The sequence below is a fragment of the Syngnathus floridae genome, chromosome 5 (genome assembly GCF_059516105.1).
Source record: "Syngnathus floridae isolate MCC-2025c chromosome 5, RoL_Sflo_1.0, whole genome shotgun sequence".
In the NCBI taxonomy this organism is placed as follows: domain Eukaryota; kingdom Metazoa; phylum Chordata; class Actinopteri; order Syngnathiformes; family Syngnathidae; genus Syngnathus; species Syngnathus floridae.
In genome coordinates, this window is record NC_142417.1 from 18,780,845 (window position 1) to 18,796,846 (window position 16,002).

The window sequence follows — 16,002 nt, forward strand, 5'->3', positions numbered from 1 at the left end:
TGTGATGTACCGAAGTCAAATTCCTTGTTTGGCATGCTCAAACATGCCGAATAAAATTTCTTGAATCTTGAATATAGTTTATTTAGAGTAGCAACATGTATGTAGTTAGACTTCAGTAGTTTCCGATTGTCTAGCGAGGGTGTGAAGGCAGCAGGGGGGTGACGGGAAGAGCGAGCCAGGGCGCTTGCTTGGAGCACACACACATATGTTGCTCTTTTTTTGTGAAATAAAGAGCCGGTTACCAAACCCACGTCTTGCCTGGTAATTTGGTGATGCTACAATATAGTTATATACGTAGATCTGTGGAATAATTGGAGCCGCAACTGATGACGAGGCTGACGTCAGCAGCGCACGTAGGTCCGGAGTTAACAGCTGGTTTTTTTTTTTTTATTGACACAGAGGATGGATTTAATGATTTGGAGTGACACAGATGGTTTGATAAAATTCTTGTATATATTACATTTATTTAATATATCTAGTCTTATGTCAGCGGCGCACCTCGTTCCGGAGTCAACAGCTGTGTTTTTTTTTTTTTTTTTTTAGGAAAGCAGACGAAGATTCCAATGGATTTAATGATTTGGAGCGACACGGAGGATTCGATAAAATTGTTGTTTATATTGATATTGTTGTTATTTGATATATAGTTTATATATTGTTATATGGGCCTTTGGAATAATTTGAACTGCAACTGACGACGAGTCCGACGTCAGAGGCGCGCCGCACACGCGGCGTTATTTACAGAAAGGACGACGAATTCGATCGATGGATTTAATGATTTGGAGTGACACAGATGGTTTGATAAACGTGTTATTTATGTTATAGTTATTTGAATAACTGTTAATGTTACCTTAGCTCCTCGTTTGTGTTTATCACATTAGCATACCGTATCGTTTAGCCTGTTGTTGCTGGTTCATGTCTGTTCTTGGTGTTGGAGTTTGTCAAATAAATTTCCCCCAAAATGCGATTTAAACTCCGGTATATATATATATATATATATACATACATACATATATATATATATATACATACATATATATATATACATACATATATATACCTTGGGGAATGGCTAACCCAAGGGCGTACGATCCTGATCCAGAAGGATCCATCAAAGGGTACAGTCCCATCCAACTACCGGCCAATCACCTGCCTCTCCACAACATGGAAGCTGATGTCGGGCATAATATCAGATAAGATCAGCAGGCACATGGATCAATACATGAGCACTGCTCAGAAAGGGATTGGTAAAAATACCAGAGGAGCAAAACATCAACTCCTGGTGGATAGAACAGTCACCCAAGACTGCAGAACTAGACGTACCAACCTGAGCACTGCCTGGATTGATTACAAGAAAGCATATGACTCAATGCCACATACTTGGATCACTGAATGCTTGAGGCTGTACAACATCAATGGGACTCTGAGAACCTTCATCGCCAACTCGATGAAACAGTGGAAAACCACACTTGAAGCCAATGGCAAGCCACTTGCACACGTGACCATCAAATGTGGTATATACCAAGGAGACGCTCTGTCCCCAATGCTGTTCTGTATAGGACTGAACCCCCTCAGCCAAATAATCAACAAGACGGGCTATGGATACCAACTCAGGAATGGGGCCACCATCAGCCACCTCCTCTACATGGATGACATAAAGCTGTACGCTAAGAACGAGCGGGACATTGACTCCCTGATCCACACTACCAGGATCTACAGCTCTGACATCGGAATGTCATTCGGACTTGAGAAATGTGGCCGCATGGTGACTAAAAGAGGAAAGGTAATCCACACAGAGGGGGTCTCACTCCCAGAAGGAACAATAGCAGACATTGAGGACAGCTACAAATACCTTGGAATTCCACAGGCAAATGGCAACCTTGACGAGGAAACAAGGAAAGCAGCCACAGCCAAATACCTCCATCGAGTAAGGCAAGTCCTAAGAAGTCAGCTCAATGGCAAGAACAAGTCCCTAGCCATTAACAGCTACGCCCTACCAGTAATCAGATACCCTGCAGGAATCATACGGTGGCCAAAGGAAGATATACAGACCACAGATATCAAGACACGGAAGCTCCTAACCATGCATGGAGGGTTCCATCCCAAGTCCAGCACCCTGAGACTGTACACGAGCCGTAAAGAAGGAGGCCGAGGACTAGCGAGCGTGAGAGCCACTATCCAAGATGAAACGTCCAAGATCCATAAGTACATCAGGGATAAGGCCCCAACGGATGACGTGCTCAGTGAATGTCTCAGACAATGGGCATCAAAGGAAGATGAGGTGCTGGAGGGACCATCATGGGAGGACAAGCCCCTACATGGGATGTACCACCGAAACATAGCTGAAGTAGCTGATATCCAGAAATCCTACCAATGGCTAGAAAGAGCTGGTCTGAAGGACAGCACAGAGGCACTGATCCTGGTTGCACAAGAACAGGCCTTGAGCACCAGAGCAATAGAGGCCCAAATCTACCACACCAGACAAGACCCCAGGTGTAGATTGTGCAAAGAAGGTCCTGAGACAATCCAGCACATAACTGCAGGGTGTAAGATGCTGGCAGGTAAAGCATACATGGAGCGCCATAACCAAGTAGCTGGAATAGTGTACAGGAACATCTGTGCAGAGTATGGACTGGAAGTCCCAAGATCCAAGTGGGAAACACCTCCAAAGGTGGTAGAGAATGACCAAGCCAAGATCCTCTGGGACTTCCAGATCCAGACAGACAGAATGGTAATGGCGAACCAACCGGACATTGTGGTAGTGGACAAAGAGCAGAGGAAAGCCGTTGTGGTTGACATAGCCATCCCAAATGATGGTAACATTAGGAAAAAGGAACATGAGAAACTTGAGAAATATCAAGGGCTCAGAGAAGAGCTGGAGAAGACCTGGAGAGTTAAGACTTCAGTGGTACCTGTGGTCATTGGAGCACTAGGGGCAGTAACCCCCAAACTGGAGGAGTGGCTCAAACAGATCCCAGGAAAAACATCTGACATCTCAGTCCAGAAAAGTGCAGTACTAGGAACAGCAAAGATACTGCGTAGAACCCTCAAGCTCCCAGGCCTCTGGTAGAGGACCCGAGCTTGAAGGGAAAAAGATACCACCCACGGGGGGTGAGGAAAAAGTTTTATATATATATACACATATATATATATACATATATACATATATATATACACATATATATATATATATATATATATATATATATATATATATATATATATATATATATATATATATATATATATATATATATATATATATATATATATATATATATATGTTCCTTTTTTCCTAATGTAGGAACATAAGGAACATGAAAGATTGAGAAATATCAAGGGCTCAGAGAAGAGCTGGAGAAGACCTGGAGAGTTAAGACTTCAGTGGTACCTGTGGTCATTGGAGCACTAGGGGCAGTGACCCCCAAACTGGAGGAGTGGCTGAAACAGATCCCAGGAAAAACATCTGACATCTCAGTCCAGAAAAGTGCAGTACTAGGAACAGCAAAGATACTGCGTAGAACCCTCAAGCTCCCAGGCCTCTGGTAGAGGACCCGAGCTTGAAGGGAAAAAGAGACCACCCACGGGGGGTGAGGAAAAGTTATTATATATATATATATATATATATGTATATATGTATATATATATATATATATATACATATATATATACTTTTTTCCTCTTTATTGTGCATTTTATGGCTGATGCAACTTGTACTCACAGCCAGAAAAGAAAACGTGTGTCCCCCTTCTCATGAGCTCACCACCTGTAGGAGGGGCCAAAGGGGTCGGGTGCAAAGTGAGCTGGGCGGTGGCCAAAGGCGGAGACCTTGGCGGCCTGATCCCCGGCTGCAGAAGCTGGCTCTTGGGACATGGAATGTCACCTCTCTGGCTGGAAAGTAGCTCGGGCTGGTGTGTGAGATAGAAAAGTTCAGACTAAATAAAGATGGACTTGGCTCCACACATAATTTGGGCTGTGGTACAAGCCCTCTTGAGAGGGGCTGGACTCTCTTCCACTCTGGAGTTGCCCACAGTGAGAGGCGTCGAGCAGGTGTGGGCATACTTATTGCCCCCTGGCTGGGCGCCTGCACATTGGGGTTCACCCCGGTGAACGATAGTGTAGCCTCGCTCCGCCTTCCAGTGGGGGAATGGGTTCTGACTGTCGTTTGTGTCTATGCACCAAACAGCAGCTCAGAGTACCCACCATTCTTGGAGTCCCTGTATGAAGTGCTGGAGAGCGCTCCTTCTGGGGACTCCATCGTTCTACTGGGTGACTTCAATGCTCACGTGGGCAATGACAGTGAGACCTGGAAAGGCGTGATTGGGAGGAACCCCCCCCCTATCTGAACCCGAGCGGTGTTCTATTATTGGACTTCTGTCCTCGACATGGATTTTCTATAATGAACACCATGTTCAAGCATAAGGGTGTCCATGTGTGCAATTGGCACCAGGACACCCTAGGCCGCAGTTCGATGATTGACTTTGTAGTCGTGTCATCGGATTTGCGGCTGCATGTTTTGGACACTCGGGTGAAGAGTCAAAGTCAAAGTCTGCTTTATTGTCAATTTCTTCACGTCAACAAGACACACAAAGAGATCGAAATTACGTTTCCCATTATTCCACTGTGACAAGACAACTGATCACCACCTGGTGGTGGGTTGGCTCCAATGGTGGGGGAAGATGCCGGTCTGACCTGGCAGACCCAAACGCTCTGTGAGGGTCTGCTGGGAACGTCTGGCAGAATCCTCTGTCAGGAAGAGCTTCAACTCCCACCTCCGGCAGAGCTTTTGCCACGTCCCAAGGGAGGCGGCAGAGCTTTTGCCACGTCCCAAGGGAGGCGGAGGACATTGAGTCCGAGTGGACCATTTTCCGTGCCTCCATTGTTGAGGCAGCCGACCAGAGCTGTGGCCGTAAGGTCGTTGGTGCCTGTCGTGGCGGCAATCCCCGAACCCGCTGGTGGACGCCGGCGGTAAGGGATGCCGTCAAGCTAAAGAAGGAGTCCTATCGGGGCGTTTTAGCCTGCGGGACTCCAGAGGCAGCTGACAGGTACCGGATGGCCAAGCGGAACGTGGCTTTGGCGGTTGCTGAGGCAAAAACCCGGGTGTGGGAGGAGTTTGACGAGGCCATGGAGAATGACTTCCGGATGGCGTCAAGGAAATTCTGGTCCACCATCCGGTGTCTCAGGAGGGGGAAGCAGTGCACCGTCAACACTGATTACAGTGGAGATGGCGTGCTGCTGACCTCGACTCGGGACGTCGTGAGTCGGTGGGGGAAAGAAGACCTCCTCAATTCCACCTACACACCTTCCATTGTGGAAGCAGGGCCTGGAGACTCTGAGGCGGACTCTCCAATCTCTGGGGTCGAAGTCACTGAGGTAGTTAAAAAACCTCTTGGTGGCAAGGCCCCGGGGGTGGATGAGATCTGCCCGGAGTTCTTAAAGGCTCTGGATGTTGTGGGGCTGTCATGGCTGACACGCCTCTACAACATTGCGTGGACATCGGGGACGGTGCCTCTGGACTGGCAGACTGGGGTGGTGGTTCCCCTCTTTAGGAAGGGGGACCAGAGGGTGTGTTCCAATTATAGGGGAATCACACTCCTCAGCCTCCCTGGTAAGGTCTATTCAGGGGTGCTGGAGAGGAGGGTCCGTCGGGATCACTGATATCACTGCTTCTTTCCACAAGGGAGGCACCGCGTTATGCTCCAATATTTAATTAAATTTTGACTGCAACAGAGGTGTCACTAATGTTGCACTAATTCGGTCCTGCTGCCTTATTAGGTATAAAGTGCACTATAGCCGAGGTGAATTCTTTGTCAGAGATTCTGGCTACCAGACTTTCCTTCTGCTTGTCAGTCAACCTGGGCAAGTACCGTATTTTTCGCACTAAAAGGCACACTGGATTATAAAGCGCACCCTCATTGAATTTTTTATTTTAGAAATCATTTCATATATAGGGCGCACCGGAGTAAAAGGCACATAAAATAGAAGCTATACTGCAACAAACTGAGGTTGACTAGGGTTGCGGTATGCATCCACTAGCCAATAACCAATCAGCCCTCTGTAAACAATCGCGTTTCTCAAACTATCTCCTATAAAATGATCGGAACTGACTAAAGTTCGATCTAACACATTGGTACTGCTTACCTGTGTTTCCCTTCCATATCGATCCGTAAATTTACTCGAAACATTAACAGAGCAGCCTATTTTGACATGAAATAGCCTCGTGTGTATAGCAGCTATCATTATAGCATTAGCCACCCGCAAACTCCCATGAGCCTCAGCAGAGAGTAAACAATCGCGTTTCTCAAACGATCTCCTATAAAATGATCGGAACTGACTAAAGTTCTATCTAACACATTGGTACTTCTTACCTGTGTTTCCCTTCCATATCGATCCTTAAATTTATTTGAAACATTAACAGAGCAGCCTATTTTGACATGAAATAGCCTCGTGCGTATGGCAGCTATCATTATAGCATGAGCCACTCGCAAACTCCCATGAGTCTCAGCAAAGAGTAAACAATCGCGTTTCTCAAACGATCTCCTATAAAATGATCGGAACTGACTAAAGTTCGATCTAACATATTGGTACTGCTTATCTGTGTTTCCCTTCCATATCGATCCGAAAATTTACTCGAAACATTTACAGAGCAGCCTATTTTCCCATGAAATAGCATCGTGTGTATAGCAGCTATCACTATAGCATTAGCCACCCACAAACTCCCATGAGCCTCAGCTCGCAGACTCCCATGAGCCTCAGCAAAGTGTAAATAATCTCAAACGTTCTCCTATAAAATGATCGGAACTGACTAAAGTTCGATCTTACACATCGGTACTGCTTACCTATGTTTCCCTTCCATATCGATTTGTAAATTTACTCAAAACATTAACGGAGCAGCCAATTTCGAAATGAAATAGCCTCACGGGTACAACAGCTATTCAGTGACGCCCCCTGACCACAGTTGCCATAATGCTGGGAAGCGATGTGACCTTGTAATTTACTAGTCGTACTAAAACGTACTGAAACATTTTGGTAGAGCACTGTGTACAACCAGTATGGATCAACAAATTCATCAATTGATCCATATATGAGGCGCACCGGATTAAAAGGCGCACTGCCGGCTTTTGAGAAAATTTTAGGTTTTTAAGTGTGCCTTATAGTCCGGAAAATACGGTAAATTTTCTTCGGTCATGCTTTTAATTCATCCTCTGGTGTTTGCGGTTGGGGATATAACTTCTGATAATATTTCCAAAGCAATGTTGTATTTCATTCACTTTATAACGCATCATGTTTGAAGTTGGGTATTTTATTTTATTAATAGTGTTTGTCTCTTGCTTTAGTCCATGGGTCACCAACCTTTCTTAATCCGAGAGCTACTTCCTGGGTACTGATTAAGGCAAAGGGCTACCAGTTTGACACACAATTCTGAAATAGCCAATTTGCTTAATTTGGCTTTTACTATGTGTTATTATTGTCATTTCCAGTTCACATGTAAGTGTGATTTTAACAAGAATAGCAAAAATACAGTCAAACCTTGGTTTTTGACCACAATCCGTTCCAGAAGGCGGTTCGAGAAGCGAATTGGTCGAATTCCGAATCTGGTTTTCCCATTACAAATAATGTTTTTTTTTTTTTAAATCCGTTTCAAGACAAAAAAAACCCCGCCTTTTTTAAGCAGTTTTTCATTTGCGCATATTTGTCGGATCGCGAAACTGCAGCGCACCGCCGAACGCGCAACCGTCGCGCGTCGCCCACCGCGCAGGTCGCATTATTGTGACAGAGCCGTCGCTGAAATTTAGAAAATATTTTTAAAGTCCTAATGTACTTCCCCAAATTTAAGTGGACCTAAGTGTGCAGGGAGCTTAATTTTGTCCAATCGCGCAACTGCAGCGCACCGCCGAAGCGCAACAGTAGCGCGTCGCCGACCGCGCAACTGCCCCGCCCTGGTCGCATTATTGTCACAGAGAGGTCGCTATAATTTAGAAAATATTTCTAAAGTCCTGATGTACTTTAAAACTTTTAAGTGGACCTCAGGGCGCAGGGAGCTTAATTTGGTCCGATCGCGCAACCGCAGCGCACCGCCGAACGCGCAACCGTAGCGCGTCGCCGACCGCGCAACTGCACCGCGTTGGTCGCATTATTGTGACAGAGCCGTCGCTAAAATTTACTACATATTTTTAAAGTCCTGATGTACTTTCCAAAATTTAAGTGGAACTCATTGCGCAGGGCTCTTAATTTGGTCCGATCGCGCAACCGCCGCACGCCGGGCGCCCACTGTAGCATTGCTTTAAGAGCGTCTTTTTGTTTTAGGATGGCTTTACTGCTTCCACTTGCTTTCTTTGGAGGCATGATTAGGGGTTAATACAATCCTCAAAGTAACGAAAATACAATAACAACGGACTCAGTCGGCATCCAGGCCGCGCGGTCGGGTTTTCTCGGGTCTTCCCGGCTCATCTCGCGAGGTTCGACCTCCGAATTTTGTTTGACAACCGAAGCAAAAATATCTCGAATTTTTTTGGTTCGAATTCCAATTATTTCGAGAACCGGGACGTTCGAAAGCCGAGGTTTGACTGTAAAATAAATAGATGCAGCTCACTGACAAGTGCCGCTATTTTGAGCTAATTTTAGAACAGTTCTGCGGGCGACTCATGCGGTCCTCACGGGCGACCTGGTGCCCGCGGGCACCGTGTTGGTGACCCCTGCTTTAGTCTATATGCTAATAGTTCATCGGCTTTCCCATCTCCTTCATAGTATCATTGCTTCGTGAAATACAGACTTTTGATGACATGCACTGAGAGCCCCCTTCTCGCCATGTCCCCCGTAGCCCCCTCTCTTGAGTTGTACAGCACCGGTCCAGCTGCGGAGAAAACTCTAAGCTTGGCCGGGAATAGGGTTTGGAACCTGGTGTTATTTTCCTTTAGCACTTCCTTCGCCTCGGCATATTCCCCGTGTCGCTTTAAACACCAAGCACATAGTCTTGGTCTGAGTTGATTATTTTCCAATCCAGTTGGAAGCCCTGCTTCTGCTATGCCAACTTCACCAGCTCATTTTTTATCCTGTTGCTCGTCACCTTAGCGACAATACACGCGTGTCTGAGGGGTTTTGACATTAATGCGCGTTGTGCTCTTGTGATACACAATTCACACATTTTGACACACAAAAGTTGATGTGCAGAGGAGTGTTCCATTCTACACACTGCTTGATAATGTAGATGTAGAGCAAAGAACTGGTCTATGCAGCCCCTTCCTCTCCTGAACCCTGCTTGTTCCTGCCGTAGCTTCTGTTCAATAGCGGAATCGATTTTGTCGAGTAAAATCCTGCAGAAAACCTTATGGTACTGACATCAGTGTTATGTCCCTCCAGTTGTCACAATTTTGGAGGTTTCCTTTCTTGGGGAGTTTGACTATCAGGCCCATGTCTCAGTCTTGAGGTAGTACTTCCTTCTCCCAGATGAATTTAAAGAGATCAGTAAGATCAGTAAGAGAACATTGCAAATTAAGGCGCTGTAAAAATTAACTCAAGTCAATGCGCAAACTTTTCAAACTCGGCCCATTGAGCTATCTATTTCATTTACCAAGCACACTTCACCAATACATATGTGGAGTTCAAATCTTCCCTTCCTAGTGTATTCAGCTGATTCGTCATACACTACAATTTTGTAATGTCTGAAAATTCAAAATCTTTATTTGGGGACCTTTATTAGATATGACATTAAAATGTGATTAATTAACTACAAATCTTGTAATAAGTTAATAAGAAATTGAAAACAGTTTTGTTTATAACACTTAAACCTACTGGGGTGAGTATTTTAATGTTGGTCATGTTGTATTTTGTTTATATGAAAGTTGAGATCCATCACAGAAAATTGATGGATAGAAAATTGGGTCTCTGCAATCCAAATCAAAATATTGTGGATGAAATTATTATAATACCTGATAGTCCCAGGCCATGCTGTCAAAGCCAATCCCACACCCAGTGGGATCAGAACACTCCACATACAAACTGTACACATCATAACAGGTCAGCAAGCCAGTTGAGTTGTACAGAATTGCTGTAGGGTGAAACATCCAGAAACTCAGTTGAAGCAGTAATATCCGGGACATGCAATACATTGTACCACCACTGTATTATACTTTACATCGACAATTATCTCCATCCTCTACTCTTACTAGAGATTAACAAACTGGTCTGTTTTTTTTTTTACTGTGAACATGAAACGTACCACATATTTAGAGTTTGAAAGTATATCGGATACGCAAAATGCAGTGCTACATATTTCGAGTCAACAAATTACTGTCAAGGCGGCACAGTGGTTGGCACGTCTGCCTCACAGTTCAGAGGGTGAGGGTTCGATTCCACCTCCGCCCATCATTGTGTGGAGTTTGGACATGGTAGGCATGGTAAGCTGATTGAGCACTCCAAATTGCCCGTAGGTGTGAGTATGAGTGTGGATGGATGTTCGTCTCTGTGTGCCCGGCGATTGACTGGCTACAGGTTCAGGGTGTCCCCTGCCTACTGCCCATTGACTGGTGGGGTAGGCTCCAGCACGCACGCGACCCCCATGGGGACAAGCGGTATGGAAGATGGATGGAAATTACTGTCAAGGCTTTTTGCATAAGACAGCTTTTTTTCCACTACCTAGTTTATCACAGCTGTGCTGTACAACTATACCCAAACAGCCTCAGTTTGGAGTGGTTGAAACACCAACCAATATGGTTGTTACGTAGGCATATTATGTGATTTTGCTCTAGGATACTGTATATCTGTGACAACAGCATTACAAAAATACATGGGCCTGTCTCTGTCAATTGCACCAGGGCAACAGTTTTTTGTGCTGCAATCATTGCGACCAGTCCTGGAACTGACAGACTTTGATAGCTAATGTCCAAAACTAATTTTCAGTGAACTGGGCACATTTTCTATCTTTTAGAGCTGAAGTCTGTCAGTTATGGGTCCATTAAATTGAAGTTCCACAGTATAATTTTAATCAGACAATGCATTACCATACCTGAAGTATCCCTCAGACTGGTAAGCAGATCAGATCCACGAAGCATGGTTTCACAACCCACCTGACAAAAAGTGAAAATGTACACAATATCACAGCATACAAATGTACTATGTTCTGCCTTTCAGGCGAGTCGTACGTAATTTGTTCACTGTTTACACTCTTATTTTGTAAACGATGCTTTATTTTGGCAGGAGTGATGCTTTATTTTGTCGGATGTGATGTAAACCAGAAAGTGTCCGTGCCTCGTTTGACGCGTGCGAGGGGAGTGAGTTGCGCAGTTGAGGAAGGAGAAGCGAGAGAGCACATCGTTTCATGCCCAACTTGGGAGAAACTCCGACAGAGGCAAAGAAAAAAAACTATATAAGTCCCGCTGGACTACAAGTCACATTTTTGGGGGAACTTTATTTGACAAAATACAACACCAAGAACAGACACGAATAGGCAACTACAGGCTAAACGATACGGGATGCTAATGTTACATAAAAACAATCGAGGAACTGAGAACGCCTGACGTAACATATTAACAGTTATTCAAATAACTATAACATAAATAAGTTTATCAAACCATTCGTGTCACTCCAAATCAATAAATCCATCAAAATCTTCATCCTCATTCACTTATAAACAACGCCGCTGCTGATTCCGGAAGTACATGCGGCACTGAGGTCAGACTCATTATCAGTTGCGGTTCCAAATATTCCACAGGCCTATATAACTAACATGCCGTGTTCAGGCAGTCCGCAGATATATCCAGACGGGAGACGATTTGTCGGTCTACAGTACCTTTATTGTCATTGATCTCTCTGCATACACCCTTCGTTCATATACTTCCTACTTTCTGTCTCTCCGTCTCCTTTATATGTCTCCTATTCAACAGGTACATCTCTAAAGTTAAAGTTAAAGTCCCAATGATTGTCACACACACAACTGGGTGCGGTGAAATTTGTCTCTGCATTTAACCCATCCCCGAAGGGAGCAGTGGGCAGCAGCGGTGCCGCGCCCGGGAATCATTTGGTGATCTAACCCCCCAATTCCAACCCTTAATGCTGAGTGCCAAGCAGGGAGGCAATGGGTCCCATTTTTATAGTCTTTGGTATGACCCAGCCGGGGTTTGAACCCACAACCTTCCAGTCTCAGGGCGGACACTCTACCACTAGGCCACTGAGCTACACATCTCTATAACATGTTCTCGCTATATTAACTATATATAAACGATATATCAAATTTCTATAACATAAATAACAAGTTTATCAAACTATCGGTGTCACTCAATCATTAAATCCATTGAAATCTTCGTCCTCTGTGTCACTTATAAACAACTCCACTGACTCCGGAAGTCAGTGGATGGATTCAGACTCTTCGTCAGTTGCAGTTCCAATTATTCCACAGGCCTCGAGCGCCCTCACGCGGTTTAAAGTGAAAATTACATGTGAAGTGAAAACTACCAGTAAGTAATGTGATCAAGTAATAATGTGCTAATAATTCCACATATAAGTCGCTCATGTTTATAAGTTGCACCCCCAGCCAAACTATGAATAAAACTGTGACTTATAGTCCGGAAAATACGGTATATGTCTGACACTTTTCTAGTTTCACTCTGTTATTGGTGGCAAGATATCCTAATAAAGCTACAAAACGAACACCTTGCGTCATCAGTTAGGAGTTACTAGCTCGCTGTCTGGCTTGGACAAAGCTAACACTCGTCTTAGCGAAGACAGTACGGTGCGTGTCACACACGCACGCACACACACATAGCACATTAGCACAGTTGAGAGGGTGCGGGTTCGATTCCACCTCCGGCCCTCCCTGTGTGGAGTTTGCATGTTCTCCCCGTGTCTGCGTGGGTTATCCCCAGGAACTCCAGTTTCAAACTCCCACATCAACATGCATGTTACGCCGACAGAGCACTCTGATTTGCCCATTTGCCCAGTTCGGGGACCAGTCCCCCACCCCCGAACTCACCACCTTCTAAAGAGGTGCCATTGAGAGCATTCTCACCAGCAGTCTCTCAGTCTGGTATGGTAACTGCCATGTTGCTGACCAGAAGGCACTACAAGGGCTGTGAGAACAGTAGAGAAAATAAGAGGATCAGCCCAACCATCCATACAGGACCTGTACTCATCCAGCTGTCACAGAAGAGCCATCAACATCATTAAAGACCCCATCCACCCCGCACACAAACTGTTTACGCTCCTACCAACTGGAAAGCGCAACAGAGGTATACGCTACAGGACCACCAGACTCAGCAACAGTCTCTTGCCACAGGTCATCAGACTGCTAAAGTCACTCCCAAAATTGTGAACATTAGCCGCCCCCACAGTGGGAAACGTAATTTCGATCTATTTGTGTCTTAAACCAGAAGTGACCCACATCAAACCGGAAGTGACCCAAATCAACAGGAAGTGACACAAAATAAACCGGAAGTGACCTCAGCTAAACAGGAAGTGACCTATACTAAACCGGAAGTGACCCAAATAAACCAGAAGTGACCCGAATCAAACCGGAAGTGACTTTATTTCAACACAAAGTGCCCCAAATAGCTACATCTGCGCTAAGTTTTGCAATTTTTGTCCGATCAAACCCGTTTCAACATTTTAACCCCAAAAAAGAACCTCCTGAAGTCGTATATTTCGTTTTGTTCCAAATTTCAAAAAATGTTGGTGCAATTGCTTTTTTTTTTAAAACTCTCATTCATTCTCTTTGGGGATTCAACATTTACTCTAACCTCTACATTTTTTAACCGATTCAACCCATTCCAACTTTCAACTGTTCATCTTTTGCCTACCTATTCCACAACTTCCCACTTACCCAAAATTCCAAACTTTCAAATTTGAAATTCAACCAAATTTTTCAAAATTTCGTTTTTCTACTCTAATTTCTACATTTTCGACCGATTCAACCCATTCCAACTTTATTCACTTTGTCCACGTTATGCTTACCATATTCACCCCCATTCACCCCCACTTCCACTATGCTTACACAATTCAACCCTTGACCCCAACTTCCAGTGTGGCGGCCATCTTGGATTGACCCTAAAGTGCCCCCAATGAACCCAGAATTAACCGGAAGTGCCCCAAATCAAACCGGAAGTGACCCCAAATAGACCGGAAATGACCTCAGGTAAACCGGAGGTGACGCCAAATCAAACCAAAAGTGACCCAAATAAACCAGAAGTGACCTTTTTAAACCGGAAGTCACCCCAAATAAACCGGAAGTGACCTGAGCTAAACCGGAAGTGACTAATAAAACCGGAAGTGACCGAAATAAACCGGAAGTGACCTCATTTCAACAAGTGCCCTAAATGAAACCGGAAGTGACCTAAATTTAACATTTGCTCAAACTTATACAATTTTCGTCCGATTCAACCCGTTTTAACTTTTTAACTCCAAGGTAAACATCTTGAACCTGTAGTTTTCGTTTTGTTCTCAATTTCAAAAATTTGGGGTGGAATTATTTTGTTAAATTTTCATTCATTCTCTATGAGGCATTCAACATTTGCTCTAACTTCTACATTTTTGAACCGATTCGACCTGTTCCTACTTTCAACTGTTCATCTTTTTCCTACCTATTCTACAACTTTCCACTTACCAAAAGTTCAAAATTTTCAATTTTGAAATTTACACCAAATTCTTCAAAATGTTGTTTTTCAACTCTAATTTCTACATTGTTCAACCGATTCAACCCGTTCCAATTTTCAACTCTTCATCATTTCCTAACTATTCCACAACTACCCGATTAACAAAATTTGACAAGCTTTCAATTTTGAAATTCTCTACAAATTCTCCAAATTTTCTACATTTCTCAAGTAATTCAACTCGTTTCAACATCATTCGGCAGCATTCCCCAAGAGGAGGTGAAGACCTTCACACTATTGTTATTGCTGTCCTTTATTATTATTATTAGTGTGAAGGTGAAGACCTTCACACTATTGTTATTGCTGTCCTTTATTATTAGTGTGAAGGTGAAGACCTTCACACTATTGTTATTGCTGTCCTTTATTAGTGTGAAGGTGAAGACCTTCACACTATTGTTATTGCTGTCCTTTATTATGAGTGTGAAGGTGAAGACCTTCACACTATTGTTATTGCTGTCCTTTATTATTATTATTATTAGTGTGAAGGTAAAGACCTTCACACTATTGTTATTGCTGTCCTTTATTATTAGTGTGAAGGTGAAGACCTTCACACTATTGTTATTGCTGTCCTTTATTAGTGTGAAGGTGAAGACCTTCACACTATTGCTATTGCTGTCCTTTATTATTATTATTAGTGTGAAGGTGAAGACCTTCACACTATTGTTATTGCTGTCCTTTAGTTTGTGAAGGCGATGGCCTTCACACATATGTTATTCTACACCATTCTCTATTATTATTATTATTGTGTGAAGGCGATGGCCTTCACACATATGTTATTCTACACCATTCTCTATTATTAGTGTGAAGGTGAAGACCTTCACACTATTATTATTGCTGTCCTTTATTATTATTATTATTGTGTGAAGGCGAAGACCTTCACACTATTGTTATTGCTGTCCTTTATTATTAGTGTGAAGGTGAAGACCTTCACACTATTGTTATTGCTGTCCTTTATTAGTGTGAAGGTGAAGACCTTCACACTATTGTTATTGCTGTCCTTTATTATTATTATTATTATTATTATTATTATTATTGTGTGAAGGCGAAATCAAACCGGAATTGACCCCGAATGAACCGGAAGTGACCTCAGGTAAACCGGAAGTGACCCCAAATCAAACCGGAAGTGACCCACATCAAACCGAAAGTGACCATATTTCAACATTAAATGCCCTAAATACCTACATTTAAGCTAACTTTTGCAAAATGTGCCCGATTAAACCCGTTTCAACATTTTAACCCCAAAAGTGAACCTCCTGAAGCCGTTGTTTTTTCCTTTTGTTCCAAAATTTCAGAAAATTTTGGCGCAATTGCTTTTTCTTTTAATTCCCATTCATTCTCTATGGGGATACAAGATTTGCTCTAACTT

At 43.6% G+C, this 16,002-nt stretch overlaps 1 protein-coding gene across 3 annotated transcripts in view; it reads right to left on the minus strand.

The window, feature by feature from the left end:
• dpp7 (dipeptidyl-peptidase 7) overlaps positions 1–16,002 on the minus strand; it is a 51,890-nt gene that overhangs the window by 19,191 nt on the left and 16,697 nt on the right. The window contains exons 8-9 of one of the 3 annotated variants that reach the window (XM_088375224.1): positions 11,003–11,063; positions 9,927–10,045 (exon numbers count right to left, since the gene is read on the minus strand). The exons of 1 other annotated variant lie outside the window; for it this stretch is intronic. In XM_088375224.1, coding sequence (XP_088231350.1) covers positions 9,927–10,045; positions 11,003–11,063 — 180 coding nt within the window. The remainder of the gene's footprint in view (positions 1–9,926; positions 10,046–11,002; positions 11,064–16,002) is intronic. One more of the 3 variants, XM_088375226.1, reaches the window with a different exon arrangement.